The 18,316-nt window shown below is 33.5% G+C and overlaps 1 protein-coding gene across 6 annotated transcripts in view; it reads right to left on the reverse strand.

Annotated features, from left to right (window-relative positions):
• LOC125656965 (uncharacterized) overlaps positions 1-18,316 on the reverse strand; it is a 45,312-nt gene that overhangs the window by 20,979 nt on the left and 6,017 nt on the right. For 3 of the 6 annotated variants that reach the window (XM_056142869.1, XM_056142866.1, XM_056142868.1), the window contains 2 exons: positions 1,153-6,250; positions 139-210 (listed from right to left, as the gene is read on the reverse strand). In XM_056142869.1, the coding sequence (XP_055998844.1) occupies positions 139-210; positions 1,153-1,216 (136 nt within the window). In that variant the 5' untranslated portion in view covers positions 1,217-6,250. Of the gene's footprint in view, positions 1-138; positions 211-1,152; positions 6,251-18,316 lie in introns of those variants that run through there. The other 3 variants (XM_056142867.1, XM_048887589.2, XM_056142870.1) reach the window with 1 other exon arrangement.

The raw sequence follows: 18,316 nt of genomic DNA on the forward strand, positions 1-18,316 counted from the left end.
CGTTTAGAAAAATTCAAATGGATTTTGTTGGTTATCCAATCAGTGTCATGATTTACAGATATGCATCATGTAGCCAAATATTTAGGAGTACTGAAAAATCAAATTTCATAATTACAATCTTTTAACGAAATGACTTACCCGTATCAGCTCTCTCAAGCTCTAACTCTTCTACTCGGGTTGTCTGTCCATTCTCAAATGTAGGAAGTTGATCTTAAAATTACAGTTAGAAACTTATATAAGATATGAAATTAAACATCATAGTACAAAAGAGAAACACATAGCGTCAAACAGAGTAGACGTGTTGGGAGGTCAACTGTGTCGAGAGCACTCACCTAAAGTCAATTATCAACCTTCTGCCATTTCAAAGTATCATAATGATTGCTTCTGTGATGGATTTATGCTATAGTATTGAGCGTTTTGAGAACCAAAAATCTTTGGACATAGTGGTTTTTCCTATCGTGAGTTGTGTGTCACATTAAATCAGTCAGAACGAGTTTGTTTTATGCTTAGGGTTCGATCTTGCATTCCAATTCGTTGTTTACTCTTTTACTCTATGTGACACCTCGTGTATATATGGATTTAAATGCCTTTTAAATATTGTTCTTCACTAGACCCTAAAATTGCCAGTCAGTGCAATTAAATTTGGACATGGCAGTCCAGGAAAAAAAACGTTCATATACTTCTCTGTCGAGTATTAACATATTTGAATGTTCTTTCATACCCAAATGTCACTTACTAAGGCAATATTGAGGTAGAATATTGGTTCAACTTCTCTGAAGTATGCATTTATCTATTGCTCTTACTGTAAATTGCAATATGAATGTTAAGTCTTAAATCCTCCCTTTTACAAAATTTCCCTTTAAATTGTAAATTTCTGTGAATACTGTAATTGTTCTATATTCAAATACTAGTTTAGTATTATGTTCAGTTATGGTGTAAATAGTTTGGCTACAAGTGACGCTGTTGCGTCTGTAAACTAGACTTAGTATTTCTGGAGGATAACGAGTATTTAAGTACCGTTACATGTATATGTTTGTTTCTAAAATGAAACTACATGTCAGTTATGTATTTGTGTGTATAGTCACCAGTGCAAAATACGCATTGTGTATTGAGTGTGCATTGTTCGTGTATAGGTCCTACATTGGCTAGTACCTGCGTGCTGGGTCCTTGGACTGACTGTAAACCTTTTGTGTTGACAAGTAGACCACTGGCCCATGTATATGTGTTATCGAGAAGGAACCCGGAGCTCTGCATGATATGGACGCACGAGGCAGGCCAACCTCTCACAATTAATACTGACTGGAAACTATTACCATTATTGCAATAGTCTTATTGAATATTTGAAAAGAATGTTACCCAATCTTATTTCTTGATTCGCCCTCGGTCATTTTGTGACAATATTGTGTCAGAAGTGGGATCATTGGGGATGCGAGTCAGGATTTTAGAACATATTAGATAGTTTGGAGGAACAGGATCCTGAGAGTTGTGATTGAGGAAGGCTTAGACATTTCAATTAAAATTTAGTCAAAACTTCAGTAAAAGAAATTTCCTCTATCTCGTTTCTGCGTCGACCTCAGTGATTTTGTGACATTGCGATGGCAGCTATTTATGGGAACTTTGCACCTTTGGGACACCTGTACTAAACGATCAATGTAGATGTGAGTACACACAGATATCGACAATAAAACGTGTGTTGTTTATAGAGCGTTCATACCTATCATTAACTATCATTTGAGAAATATCCACAAGGGTCAATACAAAGACTGAGTAAAGCCCTCAGAGTTTACATAGTTCGAACAAATTTAAGATACAATGGATCAGATCCGTTATTTGAAGTAGGAAATGTTGAGTGCATTGTGGATTAACTTTCTTTAATGGATGAACAAACATTATCCAAGAATCAGTCGACGAGAATACGCAGACTTTTCGAGCGCTACAATTTCACCTTAATTTGTTGAAAAATCGAACAGAGAATGAACGAACTAGAAGAGAACCTTGACGAATAAAAATATTTCGCTATGACATGGTTTTCGATAGCAAACGAAAACGAACAACATTTAAGAAAAAACTTTCGAATTCAATGGAATAAAAGAAACACAGTGAAAACATAAAATAAGTTGTGAAACGGGTTCCTGAAAAAGAGGGGGTAAAGATAGATGAGCCGAGATCATCGCTATTTACAAAACTACGGGCAAAGCGGAAGAACCAAACCAACTCTCGTGAAGATGAAAAACAGTGTAGCAAAATCCAGAGTAATGCATAAAGGAGCTACCGTTAAGAAAAATTCAAATCGGCTAATGTCATGAAACTGGGTGTTCTACTGATAAAAAAAAAAACTCAAGGACCATCCACAAATCGACCATGACTGGCTTTTCAATGGTAATGTCAACGGTGAGGAAGATGGAATTAAGATGATGTTTGATCTACCGGACATTGTAGACGAGAAAATCAGAAAGAGGAAGAAATGACATTGACTCTAATTATTTCGGAAAACCAAATTTCCTATCAAAAATATAATTGGTTTAATATTTATTGTGTTAGTTCAACTTCCAGTAATGGGCGTTGGCTGGCATAGAAGGAGGCCCAGGGCATTGTGAAGGCTTTGAAGCTAAGAATTTTTAAATTGTTTTTGAATGCTTTATATCTTCTCAGCCCTTTTTTCTTATATTTCTTTCCTATTGTATTTCATGCAAGGTGAAGATAACGAACAGTGATCAATCGCATAACTCCTACAAGCAATACAAAATAGATAGTTGGGCAAACACGGACCCCTGGACACACCAGAGGTGGGATCAGGTGCCTAGGAGGAGTAAGCATCCCATCTTTCTATTTTCCATGGACAGGAGGTATAGTTATGGTGTGCAGTGCATCGTTTATTTAAAATTCACATTACATTAAAGCTCAAATAAAAGACAGTCAGACCGAAGATGGAGAAGAGAGGACGTTTTTGAGCAATAAAGGGGTAGTTGAATTTCATGCTTAGAATGAATTTACCATTAAGTATGACTATATGCTTTAAATGAAATCTTTAACTCCCATGCTATTTTTAATCACATTTTTTCTCTTGCGCTTTTTTATCCACCATTAACATTATCCCTTCATAAATATGCATCAAGAAATCCCCGTTTTCCCTTACTTTGATACCCTTGTATATGAGGACCTCGTAACTTGTCGAAATTTCAAATCGTATATTTCATAGTTTATCATAGTGACAAAATAACACTGATTTTGTTTTCTCAAATTTGGTACATGAACTTGATCTGACATAAGTATAAGTAATGTAAAACTATCATTATTTCGTTGCTATGCAACTTTGTTGCCATGGTAACACGTGCATGTAATTCATGTCTTAAAAGAGTCATATTTTACATGAAATATGACATTTTTATTGAACTATAATGGATTTACTTGTTTGACTTCTAAAATAATTCTAAAATGATAATATATAGCCTTTCTATTATTTAGTTAGAAGTTTGAATATTTCTATTATTATGTCTAAAAGAGAGTTGTTTGATACTTTCTGAAAAAAAAACTAATTTAGAGGCAAATTTGAATGATGGATAAAAATTCCTGCTTTCAGCGTGAAATACATAAATTCTTGTTCAACATACATGTACATTAGATATAGTACTATCATGTAACAATGACACATGTTTGAGAATCTACATTCTTAGCTGTGTTTCCATGGAAACAAAATGATGCATTTCCTGATGATATGACAGTTGAGATGCATTTTTCAATGTAATTTGAAATACAATTTTCTCTGTATTCAAATTATATAATCTTGACAACTGACTCTTACAGATGTTTGACTTTAAATTCTAACAAATTTGATATGAGAATTAATGTTGGTTGCATTGGAAACGAAAATTATTATTTCTTTTCAAATTCGAAATCCACCTAAAATTAAGTAAATTTTTAGACAAAAAAATGCTTTTACTCACAGATTCAACTATAGTTCATGTCATAGTGAAACAAAATAATGCTGATAGATATTTCATATCACTTGGTTGCTATGGTAACAAAATATCAGAAGACAGCAAACTTGATTTTCACATTCTTTTCAAGTAAATCACATTTGATTTTACCTCATGCATTTTCTTCAATCTTAAAAACTTTTTGTAGCAGATCATTGAATCAATGCTTTTGTTCTTTATTATTTTTATTCCTTTTTTTCAAATGTGCATGATTTCTATATGTGCATTGTACTTGTATCACAAATTAGATATATCTTAAGAGTTGTATCAACATGCATCAAAATAACTACCAACTTTTTTCAAACTATCATATACATTTTTTCACCTTGCCACTCGAGTTAAGTGTGCCATTGAAATTGAATTATTGATCTTAAAAATTGTTTCAAGTTAAATAAACTAATTAGGATACATAAAGATTGTAATTTATTATTGAATGATGTGGCATTAACCCCCCCCCCCCCCCTGTAGTTCAATATTAGCTCTGCTTACTATGTATGTGCAAACTTAAATATGCCAGTACCATGTATGAAATCTATTAAACTAACATCTCCTAATGCAAGGTGAAGATAACGAACAGTGATCAATCTCATAACTCCTACAAGCAATACAAAATAGATAGTTGGGCAAACACGGACCCCTGGACACACCAGAGGTGGGATCAGGTGCCTGGGAGGAGTAAGCATCCCCTGTTGACCGATCACACCCGCCGTGAGCCCCATATCCTGATCAGGTAAACGGAGTTATCCACAGCCAAAATCAGTGTGCCAAGAACGGCTTAACAATCGGTATGAAACACGTCAGACAGCATTTGACCCAATGCGAGGTTGTATTGACGAACTAGATCGTTATAACGACCATAGAATTTGCGAAATGCTGACTTCAATCGAGACTGTTGAAATCCCTGTACCATCAACTTGTTTGTCAGTAGTTTACCTCGATCCAAAAACTGACTATACCCAGAACAAGCTCTTGCATATCGAATCAGTTGAGATATGTAAACACCATATGCAGGTGATAATGGAATATTGCTACATAAATGTGGGAAGTTGACGATGGAGAAGCTGAAATCATCCCGTTTGTCATACAGTTGAGTTGTCAGTTTGCCGTTAATGTCTACTTTCAATAAAATATCTAAGTATGAAGCAGAAGTGGACGACTCTGTGGTGTCCTTTATTTCGAGCTCACAGGGATATATCAAATCGACATATGAATGAAAGCTATCATTGTTAATAGACAAAACGTCATCAATATATCTAAAAGTCGAACTGAAGGTCACAGCGAGAGATTTTTTCTTCTCATGTAGAAGTTTTTGAATAAATTCTGCTTCATATGAATATAAAAACAGGTCAGCTAACAAAGGAGCACAATTCGTGCCCATGGGAATTCCAACAGACTGTTGGAAGACCTGATCACCAAAGACCACGAAGATATTGTTAATGAGGAACTCTAGCATATTTTTTATTTCAACTTCAGAGTACTTGTGCGTGGTAAGTTTTTGAATGACTGATCACTAGATATGAATAATACATGACTTGACAAAGTATTTTGACCTTGACTTGTAACCTTGACATTTGACTTCAAAACAATGGATGTTCATCCTTGTTACTTGTTTAACATATTTGTTTTAAACAAAGTTATGTGAATCATATTTCAACATCATAAGAAGGTATGGCTTGTATCTGTAATGTACCAATGAAGGTCATATTAAAGTCATTTGGTATGCTGGGAAAATAAATATCTTTAACATCTGACGTCGTTGGATCTCCAGGGTTTTCTTTCCGTTATACTGCATTACGGAGAGAAAACCCGTGGGTTGATTGGATATTTTTAACGGTCCAAGAATTTTTCACTCATTTAGAGATGTCACCACTTTGGTGAAGGACTGCACTATTTAGGCCTATGTTTGGCGCTTACGGCCTTTGAGCAGTGGGATCCGATGATGAATATCTGATGGATATTTCATAATCGTATCCTATTATAAATGGTATACCTCTATTTAAGAATCATATATTACAAATTAGACAAAACCTCCTCAAAAGACAAACACACAATCTTTCTCATTTTCTAATTTTCCTCATATATAGTCATCATAGCGAATCGTCTTCTCAATGGCATAGAGACAAGTAAACTATAATGTTATCTGCTGTCCTGAAAAAAAAAACACTTCCGGGAAAATGAACCACACCCTTTAGTGTCCTTTGAAGCAACATACGGATCGAACATACACTGATGCTGTTGACTTGGTTCCCACCAAAATGACAATATGATACTTCCTACAAAATTAATAAATAGTATCTATTATAAGATACACACCAAAATACATTCAAGTATATGAAAATTTTATATCCCATTTAATATGTATGACTTGTTCTCCCCATATCATATGCATCTACCAGAATTACACTTAGCTGGAATATGTATTCCTTAAATCATATGTTTGAATGAAATCTCATTCAAACCCTTTCTTATGGTAGGTAATAACTTACTTACTTAAATATACATATTATTATCTAGGGTCAGTTTTATCTAAACTCTAAAGTAATTATATGACCTCAGTTAGACAACACATTGTTAAATTACTATATTCAAAATAGTGAAAAATGTTTTATAGTGTTTTCTCATTTGAGGACATATGTAACGTTTCTCAATGATATATAATTTTCATGACAAATATGTAATGTGCAATTCACTTGCATACTATCTCGTTTCTACAAACAAATATTGGGGTATTACCACATCTGTTTTAGAGATAGCATACTCAATATTTTGATAGTTTCTAATTGTTGTAAGTAAACGTTATGTGTTACAGAAGGTTGTATATATAAGGTCATTGCAAAGTTATTTTAGAAAAGAAGGGAGAAAAATATCTGGAACAATGGGGGATCGAACCCGGGACCACTGCATTACAAATTTGGATATCAAAGGTGAAGATAACTATCAGTGATCAATAACATAACTCCTACAAACCATCTAATATCTAAGCTGCCCAGGTCGGTATACAGTACCCGCAACGTTATTCTTGACATGATAAACGATAGAACACGATACACCTACGATAGGATAGTGTAGGAAAATGGGATTCTTTTGTTAATATTGCAAGCTTGATTATATGTATTTATAGCTTACGATCTTTTCTCGTTATTTCCAGTCGTTGACTGAGTATGTTTACATACATGTGCATATGTGCCATGTGTTATTTTATACACTCGATGTTACCGGTGTTATTTATAGTTTTAATCAAAGGTTTGTATGTAAAACCACAAGTTATTAATATGACTATTGCCTACTTACGCTGATTACTTCAGTAGCATGGTGTTCATCCATATATATTTGTGTATATAGCGATTTTTTTAATGTGATAAACAAGCACGTTGTTCGTGTAAGGTGCCATATTTGTTGATAAAAGTCAGAGTTAGGGCCGCGTCTATTTTTATTTGACCCCGATCTTCGGGTCAAAGTTGTTTAGGTTGCAGACGGCTGTTTTACTACGAAGAGTGCTTATAATGCAAGTGTTTGATCTTTATTATAATTGGATTTATAGACTTGATTTTAAGTTATTTTAGTTATAGATAAACGATATAGTCCCGTAGAATACTTAGCCGGGGTTGGTTTGATGGGGATTGGAATTGTCCGGGGAAAGTTAGGGTTGACCCGTCTGTACATGCGTTGCCCCGTCCCTGGTGGGGTTGTCCCGTCTGTTGCTCCGGACTTCAAAAAGTGTATATAAGTTAGAATCCGACAAGATTCTGGGAGATAGCTAATTTTACTTTACGAATAGGACGTTCCCAGTGTTGCCTGATAAGGCTGATCTGGAGATTGATTAATTAATTAGGATTAGATTAGGTAATTACTTAGGTTAAGAATCATTCCCAGTTACCTGTGTTCAGAATTACTGGTGTAAAGTCACAATTTAATAATAAGTGTAAGATTCAGAATATTATTCATAGAAGTAACAATTCAACTAATCAATCTAAAGAGGGGAACCGGTTATTATTTTATACCAATGATAATTTAATATATGGATTTGTTATCTTCACCTTTCATTGGTTGGGTCAGACTATAACTTAGTATTAATTCATACAATTGGCACCAGGTTCAGTCGCTATAACTTATTGTAATTGATATTGTTACAATTGTTCTTTTATATTCTGTGCATGAAGTCCCAGAAATATTTCTGTAGTATTACATTGTTGTATAACAAACTTCACCTAACTTATACATAACTCAATAAATTAGTAAACTTTATATCAGAGTCAATTTTCAAAATATTGGATTGTTGTCAAGGAAGACAACTGGTGGCAGTTACTATAAAATCAATCGCTTGGCTGTTACAATAGGATACACGCACGTTACGATAGGATACACGATAAACCTGATAAACGCAAACCCTGATAAACGATCTTCACGATAGACCTGATAAACGCAAAACACGATAAACGATCTTCACGATAAACGGAAAACCTGATAGAAATGTTGTAAATTTAGAATCAATTTAGACAGGACGAAATTTTGATACCGATAGCATAATTACATTATGTTGGTAATAATACTGAAGGATTTCAATATTCATTATACACCTAAAACGTATAATTTCTTTAATACACGGTCGTACTTTAAAACATAGGTTTATTTCAATCTGTTACGCCATCACAGCTAAAATCAGAAAACTAAACTGTATACGGCATTTATTTCATTATTTGATATCTATTTGAATTTCCCCAGCCAATGATTCTAAAATTATAATTGTCACCTAATGTTTAAGATATAAATTATACAATGAATTAATTAAATGTAATATAATGTAGTGATACCATGCTTCAGTAACTCTCTAATTCTAATGTCTATTATCTTGAATGTGAAATAAACCAGGGAAAATGTTTGTGTAGCGAGGAGGGGGTTATTTTGCATCAAGCTCTAAGTTCACCGGTCATTCAACAATTACAATTATTTTCATCATGACCGTTTTAAAAAAGATCCACTGCATTCCACCAAATCTTCATACGTTAGATATTTCTACACGATGAGTGATGATTGAGATTCCTAAGTAATTGGAACATATGTATTTGAATTGATATCTTAATAACAAAAATAAATAACCTCCACGGCTTTTTTAAATTCACAATCTTGAAAGGTTTAAATAAATTGTGTGTAGTATGTAAAAAAAAAAATACAAATACTCATCAAACCCGGTATTAATTTCCAAGTATCTACCCGTACGATTATAGGTACATGTACAAGTGTACACGTACAAGTGAAAAAACAACGATGACAGCCTTGTCGTGTCCCTGAGAATTTTGCAGTCAAAACACGGGTGATACACAGACGCGCACAAGTTCAATGGCGGGTATATAAATAGAACACAGGTGGAAAAAAATCGGAAGAAAACGAGCCTTTATTAAACAACGTAATTTACTGATTTTTCCTTTCAAATTGGAACTTCCTATTTCTCTGGTAGTGTTAATTACAAATAATTGTTCCTATACAAGCAAATGTTTATGAACTGTACATGAAAGAGCTTTCAGATTTACTGTCCCCGGTTTGCTCGGCAAACCACTGCCTACTTTTCATGTTACTTAGAATGAAATGGTGATAAATTTTCACCCTCTCTGGACAGACAAATAGCTCTTCTTCTGCCTTAAAATCGACAGCTTTATGTTCTCCTTCAAATGTACATGTACTGTCTTTTCTCGATTCCTAAAGATAGCTTCTTTAACAAAACGAATAAAGCTTTCGAAAAGTATCGTACCTTTTCATTAGATTTGATATACAATCCCGATAGTTTCCGAAGCTACACGATGAACGATTTTCACGATAAACGGAAAACCTGATACACGCAAAACGCGATAGAAAACGGAAAACCTGATAAACGCAAAACACGATATGATAGGATACACGCACGATACGATAGGATACACGCACGATACGATAGGATACATGCACGATACGATAGGATACACGTTCGATACGATAGGATACACGCACGATACGATAGGATACACGCACGATACGATAGGATATACGCACGATACGATAGGATACACGCTCGATAGAACACGATAGGAATGTCAAGAATAACGTTGCCGGTACTGTATAAGTATAGTAATATTACTACAGAAGAGGAGAAACAAAAAAACAATATCAGAAATGTTGCATTATATATGTTTTAATCAACACATTTATTTTGTAAGTCGAACGTGCAAAACGAAAACGAAATCAATCTGAAGAAAAAATAAGAAATAAAGTAAATTCCCATGCATAACATGTATAAGGTGTATCCACATTGGTATTTCTACAATATTTAATTGAATTTATTCAGAGAATTTACAGTTTTTTAAAGTATCATCAAAAGTAAAGAATATTGAATAATTCATACATGAATGTCTTATAGTAAGGAAGCCCATTTAGGACCTATCAAAAATATATTTCTAATTTGAAATAAAGAATTCCAGATTTCGATTTTAATTCGTTATTTCAAATTTTTAAATTCGTTATAACGGATTAAATTCGTTATAACAAAGATGGTGTTGCACCGAAGCGGAAATTTTCCCTAATCGGAGCTCGGTGCCAGCATTCGTGACCTAGAACTGACCTTCATCCTTATTTATACTCTTATTGCGTACTTGCCATTTAAATATCTGTAGGATTCCCTACTACTAAAGGCAAGCCTAATACATTTTATGTGTCAATACATTATACATGGAGTATAGACATAAGTTTTGAAATTGTGAACATTAGATTTTTTTCCTTCTTCTGATTATCAGAAACAATGTGTACTGTTACATATTAGAGTGTATCAAATATTTAATATTCTATACGACTACAATCTAAAAGCTCTTATACTCTATGTATTATTTTCTACAGACAACAGTTAGTAACTGCACATGACTCTGACCACAAACAAAATATGGGAAGTTAATACGCATTGATAAAGTTCAACAGAATTATGTATACTTGTACATGCACATGAAAACATTAATTTACCATAGCAATATGCTACCGGAATACATAACATCTTATCCACTCAAACTGTTAAACGGTTGTTTACTTTTTTGGCCTTTAAAAAATCACAGAGCTTCCCGAAGTTCACAAAGGGTTTTCTTGAAATACATAGTATGCCTTTGTCAACACCTTTCACTCAGAAAGGTACTGCATGCTGTATTCGGCGTGTTTACAGCGAATTCCATTCACAAACTAAACAGTGTTCAGATTGGAAGCTTATTTCAAACTCGGCACATTGTAATAAACATAGATTTGAACTGAAACATTTATAAAAACTAGAAGTATGTTTCAATTAACAAAAAAACCTAGATGGAAAACGTAATATGAACTATGTGTTCGTGGGGGATTCGAACCCGGTCGTTTTGAAAAAGAACACATTTACATATTAGATTCGACGACCTCACCCACTGAACCACGCAGTAGACCATACATTTCGTTTCGATTTTTTGAATTTTTCAAAATATGCCCCCGTGGAACAAAATGTCAAAGTGGCAGTTGTTTTAGTGGAAAACTTGAAGAATATATTAATGCTAAATCTGTTTTGTTTCACGGAGGCAGTTTTTTTTCTAAAATTCGAGGATATCCATCCATCTTAACGCTAAAATTGATATATATCTCTTATTGCTTGATTTAATTGTGACTAATTGTTGTCAACAAACGTCTTTAATAAGATTTATAGACTTAACTATAAATCCATTTATTTTAGCCAGACTTAAATACATTTTATTTTTGAAGATTTTTGTCGGAAACACCATTCCAGAATCCTACCAGAAATAAGTTAACAAATGCAATAACATTTCCTTTTATGACGAGGCAATTTCAGAAGAAATGTTAGAGAAAGGTCAAGACAAAATTTTAATCTTTTTTAAAGATTCAGAAGCCACGGAAAGTAAGTTAAATTGTAGAAAAAACATGCCAAAATAAAGATCAACAAGGGCGAAAAAGAGGAAGGGAGCTGACGTTATGAGAAATGGACGAAAAAATAAAAACATGGAAGGACCAGTTGAAGTTCAAGAACTGACGACAATGGAAACATCAACAAATAATGGATTTGAGGGTGAATTAAATGCATCACCCAGGGCTGAACCATCGGGATTCTACATGGATAATTCCAGGAAATCTATTCGAGGTACACAGGGCATAGATAAACCAAATATGATCAACAGTTGCAATAATGTCATTAAACTTAATGTTGCACAAGAAATTAAAAACACAATAGTCAGTGGTAAATATGTAGAATTGGCAAAACTGCTAATGGGCCACAAAAGTAAACAATTGTAATGGTGAATGGGGAATTACAAACATCGGAGAAAAATTATTTAACAAATCAACAACTTTGAACAATGGACGGATGCATTTATAATTTTTGCAGTATTTATTTAGAAGCACATCCGGCAAAAACTTCAGCAATTTTGAAATACATGAATGATGTTAGGTTAGCAGCATCTAGGTCAGGAAATCTTGGATTTAAAGAGTATGACCAACAATTAAGATTAAAAAGAACCCTACAAAACCATATGGTGAGGTTGATTCAGAATAATGGTTGATGTTTGTTTTACCTGCTGCTAAAACTCTGTCTGCTCGTCTGCTTCAACTTACATGTACCAGAGGCAGATTTAAATTACAATTACAAATACCAAGATTCATGCTTCAGATCACCCTGTATATTTACATGTATGTATCAAGTGTGGGGGATCAACATCCTAGCAATATTTGTCAGTCAAAAAACATTAGCAAAAAGGGGAAGGTTTTAGTAATTTTCGTGGACAGGGAAATTATAGATTTTCAAGGAGTTAGTACAAAAACAAAAGGGGAAGTAGGGAGTCTCAATTCAGAGGTCAAAGTGGAACTGTCTAATGTATAGAAGCTTGGGACCACCCTTATAAAGAAAGCAATTTGGAATCATTGTTACACAGTTATCCTAAAAACTATAGCTTTATAACTTTTGCAAGGATTTAAATTGGGATTCAGATTAGGGTACAAAGGGCCAAGAATAGGGAGATAATCATATAACCATACATCAGTCAAAAGAAAAAGCAAACGAACAAAAAGATAATTAAGTGGAAAAAGGAAGGTTAGTAAGGCCATATTTAAATAAACCAATATCAAATTTAAAGATATTACCAATGGGCATTGTACCCCCCCCCCCCAAATAAAATTCCGAGGGAATGTGGCGATTAATTACACATTTATCTTTTCCAGAAAATAATGGTGTCAATCACTACATAGATTCCCAAGAATGTACAGTAGCTTATACATCTTTAGATCAGGTTTTAGAAACAGTAGCTAGGTTGGAACCAGGAACATTGTTGGCTAAGATGGATATCAAATCTGTATTTAGACTAATGATAATCCATCCTGGTGATTTTGATTTGCTAGATTTCAAATTTCAGGAACATTATTACATTGACATATGTTTAAACTGGATTGTGCAATGTCATGTAAGCTGTTTAAAAAGTTTTCAACATTTTTACACTGGAACTCCAGAAACAGACAGGTGTTGGCAAGATTTATCATTATCTGGATGATTTCTTATCTATTAGAATAGTAGGTACTCAAGAATGTTCAAATTTAATGAAGGGTTTCAGAATTTCTGCAGGTTGGTGGGTGTACTGTTAGCAAATGAAAAACAGCAGGGCCATCTACAAGCATTATATTTTTAGGTTTAGAAATAAATACAGTTGATATGGTTGTAAAAAGTCCTCTAGGAAAGGTAAAACAGTTGCAATATATGCTAAACATGGCCCTCATTATAAAGTCATTAAAGTTAGAAGAAGTACAAAGCATAGTTGGAAGCTTAATTTTTTTTCAGCAAAGGTGTGCCAAATGCAAGAGCATTCAACAGGAGGTTTTATGATGATACTTGTGGGGTGACAAAAGTTCATCATCATATCAAAATCACAAATCAGTTTAGGGAAGATGTTAAAACTTGGTTACTTTTTAAGAACAGTTTAATGGTGTTAGACTCTTGCATTAGAGTAAATGGCTGAGTATTGAAAATATTGAATTGTTTACAGATTGTACAGGCAATCCATATTTAGGATGTAGTGTATGCTGGGAAGATAGATGGGTTTTATGACCATGGCCAACATAATGGGATTTATATATGTTTAAAGAAATGTCATTTTTGGAGCTGGTGCTCATTGTAAAAGCTATTTACATATGGGGCGAAATGTTCTTCAAGAACAAAAGGGTTATAAATGTACATTGACAACAATGCACTGGTGTCAATTATTAACAAACAAACATCAATATCAAACAGAATCACGTTTTCGATAAGAAAGGTGGCCCTTATACTGTTAAAAACAACATAATATTCAAGGTAAAACATTTAGCAGGTACACAAAATAGTATTGCAGATGCACTGTCACGTAAACAATTTAAAACATTTCCGAAATTGGCTCCACAAGCAAACAAGATACCAGAAAACAATACTAGTAGAATTTCAGCAGTTGATGTTAGAAGTTACGTAAGCAACTTTTTACATCTAGCAACAGCCCAAAATACTCAGGAAACATACAATCAGGGACTAAGATACTCTGAGGATTTCCAGGATTCCTTAAACCTAAGCAAAATGTAGCCCCCTATGTCAGAGCAAATAGTTCTATTTATAGGTTACATGTAAGCAAAACATCTCTCAATGGCAACAGCTAGAACCTACATTTCATATATTTCTTACAAACTGAAAGTTCATAACGATAGAGATGAAACTCAAAGCGTTCTGGTTAAGAAACTCTTAGAAGGATTCAGAAGAAAGGTCAAGAAAAATGATGCCAGACTGCCAATTACATCAAATATATTAAATCAAATACTACAAAGTTTGCACTTGATTTGTACAAACTACTATGAATGCAAACTTTTTCAAGCAGCTTACACTTTAGCATTTTTGGGGTTCTTGGAGAAATGACAGTAAAAAACCAAAAAGATCTGGGACATGCAATTGATTATGAAGACATAACAATGTTTACAGGAGAAATTAAAATGGAAATAAAACTAAAGCATTGCAAAGTGGATCAAATAGGGGAAGGAGAAACAATTACTATTCAAAATAGCCAATTTGGGTCTAAAATAGAACCAGTTAAGATTATTCAAGAATAGCCATACGACCTTCAGTACAGGGGGAGTTGTTCTGTCATTTTAGTGGACAACCACTAACTAGATACCAATCTACGGCAGTGTTAAATAAAGTTTGGTCGATAATAGGGTTAGAAGGTAAAAAATACACAGAATTGGGGCAGCAACCAGTGCAGCAATGTTTGACATGTCAGAGGAAGAAATCTGTAAAGCAGGAAGATGGAAATCTAAAGCATACAGAATTTATGTTAGGATTTTATCATAATATAAATGTAGGTGTAACCCTTAAGATTGTCATATGTTTAAGTATATGAAAATGGTTTAAATTCATATAATTATTATAATCTTATCATGTCTCTATATATACACTTTCTCAGAACACCATATATGGGTAGTGGGCTCATCAATAGTCAAAAGAGCATTTATAGCAGCTAGAATCAGACCAGATAGAGTTAACTTGGGACTAATGTATAGATTAAATGTGTCTATTTGGTGGTAAGGAAAAGGGGATATGGGCTGGCATGAAATGTACAACAAGATCAAAACATTATTGAAAGTTGCTGACCCTTCTGATTACATTAATTTACATTGTGGTGGTAATAATGTTGGTTACACACCAGTCAAACAGCTTATACAAGATATGAAAGTGACAATTGACAAAATTTGGAAACTTTTATCCAATACAAAGCTAGTACTGTATGGTTACAAATATCACCTAGAAAGAATTGATATTCATCACATAGCATAGAAAAAAATGAATAATTCTGCAAAAGAATCAAGAGTTCAGTGGCGGCTTATATAGTAAGGAATAGGGGATGTTATATCAAGTATTTAGATAGCAAGCATGTAAACACAGAGCTTTTTAAGGCAGATGGGGTCCATATATCAAATGTAGGCAATGCATATTTTCTCAACAACATAAGTGCAGGATTAGAGCAATTTATAACGAAAGGATTGCAAGTGTATCCAAGTTTGTACTAGAATTTGGACGGGGTATTTTGAGGCAAGGTCTTGGCTCCAGGAACTAGCCCCCCCCCCTTCCCTTGGTGGCGGTGGCTTCAAGGGTTAATGTTGTAACCATTTCCGCCATGTGGAAGCATGCGCGTCTGGTTCCTGTGAATGGACATTGAATTATTTGATTGGACAATATTGTATGTAATGAATTATTTGGTGACAATTTTGTCACACATATATATGATAGACTTTGATTGCCGCTCACCGGAATCATAGTCATATGGTTTTTGTTTAATTGAAAAATGACATTTTAATGATTGATGTTTGGGGTTAATTGCAAATCGTCTCATTGCCGTCCACTGGAATGAGAAGATCTACTAAATATGTTGCTTGATTTTATGATATAACATTAGGAAATGATGTGTTTTGGCCTATACCATTTGGGTGTCAATACACAGGTGTAATTTTCATTGTAAAATTTTAATGTAAAACTTCAAACTTTTACTCATTGCTTAGTTGCCAAGACCAACAACAGTCACAATTAGAGGGGTGTTGTTTTAAAAAACACTAAGTGCAAAACATAAATCTTGTATAGGTAAACATATTGCTGTGTATTTACTTCCATCCCAGGACAAGGTCAGCTTACAAGTACAATGTACACTACAAAACTGCTATCATTTTGATGTTTTGCCTTAACATAGTATATAATAAAACTTATTTTCAAAAATGTTTGAATCAACACATAAGTTCGAATTGGTCTTATCATATATTTGAACAGCTTGCTTTTATCGATCTCCCATGCAACACCTTTAGGGAAATTAGCATGAGACGTGCAACACCTTCTTTATAAACTTCATAATAATATATTTCAAAATTTGAAATAACGAATCAAATTTGAAATGATAAATTCTGAAATTTGTCATATCAAATTGTCTGATTCGTTATAAAAAATCTTTAAAAAAAATGTACTGATCAAAAGGTAAAAAAAAAAAAAAAAAGATTCTGCAATCTTTATCATGAATTGTATACTTACTTGATATCAACGGTTTCAGAAATCGCTATATCATATTTGATAATTTGATACAATAATTTCTAAAACAAGCGTTTTCAAATTGAATTCGTTAAAACTAATTTTGAAATTTGAAATAACAAATTCAACAAATCCGTTACAACAAATTTTGATCCGTTATAACGAATTGAAAAGTTTGAAATAAAATATGAAATCTGTAATAACGAATTTTTTAGTTCATTATTTTAAATTCAAAAATAGTTTTGATAGGTCCCCAATGGGCTTCCGTACTTATAGAACTGAATGTTGTTCCCTCTTTACTTCATTTCTCAGTTGAGATAACTTAATTAACTAAATGAAATATTTGTACCTGTATATCTATCCTACATCACGTCTCAGTTAAAGGAGCTAGTACAAGTAGATAAAATGATAGATAACATTTAATGTTATGATCCATTATCTTATTTCATTAAGGATAGTTTATTCAATGGTTTTGATATGTATCAATGCAAAAAATAAAGACTTATCCGATAGCTTAATCACAACAGGGCGTCTTTTTTCTTTTATGTAATTATGTATAGAGACGAAAGGTCATGCATTTTTCAAATGAATAAGTATAGAGAATTTTAATGATTCTATTACTTCATGTTGTTATACAATAACTAATGATAAAGAGCTAACACATTGATTATCTATTTTTCATCCTAGTCATACGATCCCCTACAAAATGAAGTGCATTGGGCCCAAGTACTGTACATATACTAATGAATGTGTGACAGTCTATATTTTGACCTCATAATACAAACTATACAGTGGCGAGATGAAGGGTGGATTTAGCATGTATGCATATCATATGTGCCATATATGCTGCAAAAGATCTAGAGAAATTCATAATTGTACATAATATCTATGAAAACATTTGAAATCAAATGACTGTGATCAAGTTAATTAATTCTAGGCTTGTGAATGAATTTCAAAGTAAATAAAATAGTTACCTGTATTACTAGAACTCTGGTATTCTGATATATGTCTCTCACACCTTCTTTCGTGTGGGGAAGTGGAAAGAATTTTCTGAATGCCACATGTCTTCATATAAACTTGTGTCAGCATGCAGTAGGACATTGCCTCGCCACCGCCGTATTGTTTGTGCTTCTATGTAATTTTACTGATTTATCACTTTGAAGAGTTTCAATGGAGAATGACTCTTGGCTACGGAATACATTTTTTTCATCAATAATTCACTTCAAATTATATGAAATAGGCAGATTCCCAAAAGTTTTGGATTAGATTTATGAACGACATA

This window comes from Ostrea edulis, chromosome 7 (assembly GCF_947568905.1).
Source record: "Ostrea edulis chromosome 7, xbOstEdul1.1, whole genome shotgun sequence".
NCBI lineage: Eukaryota > Metazoa > Mollusca > Bivalvia > Ostreida > Ostreidae > Ostrea > Ostrea edulis.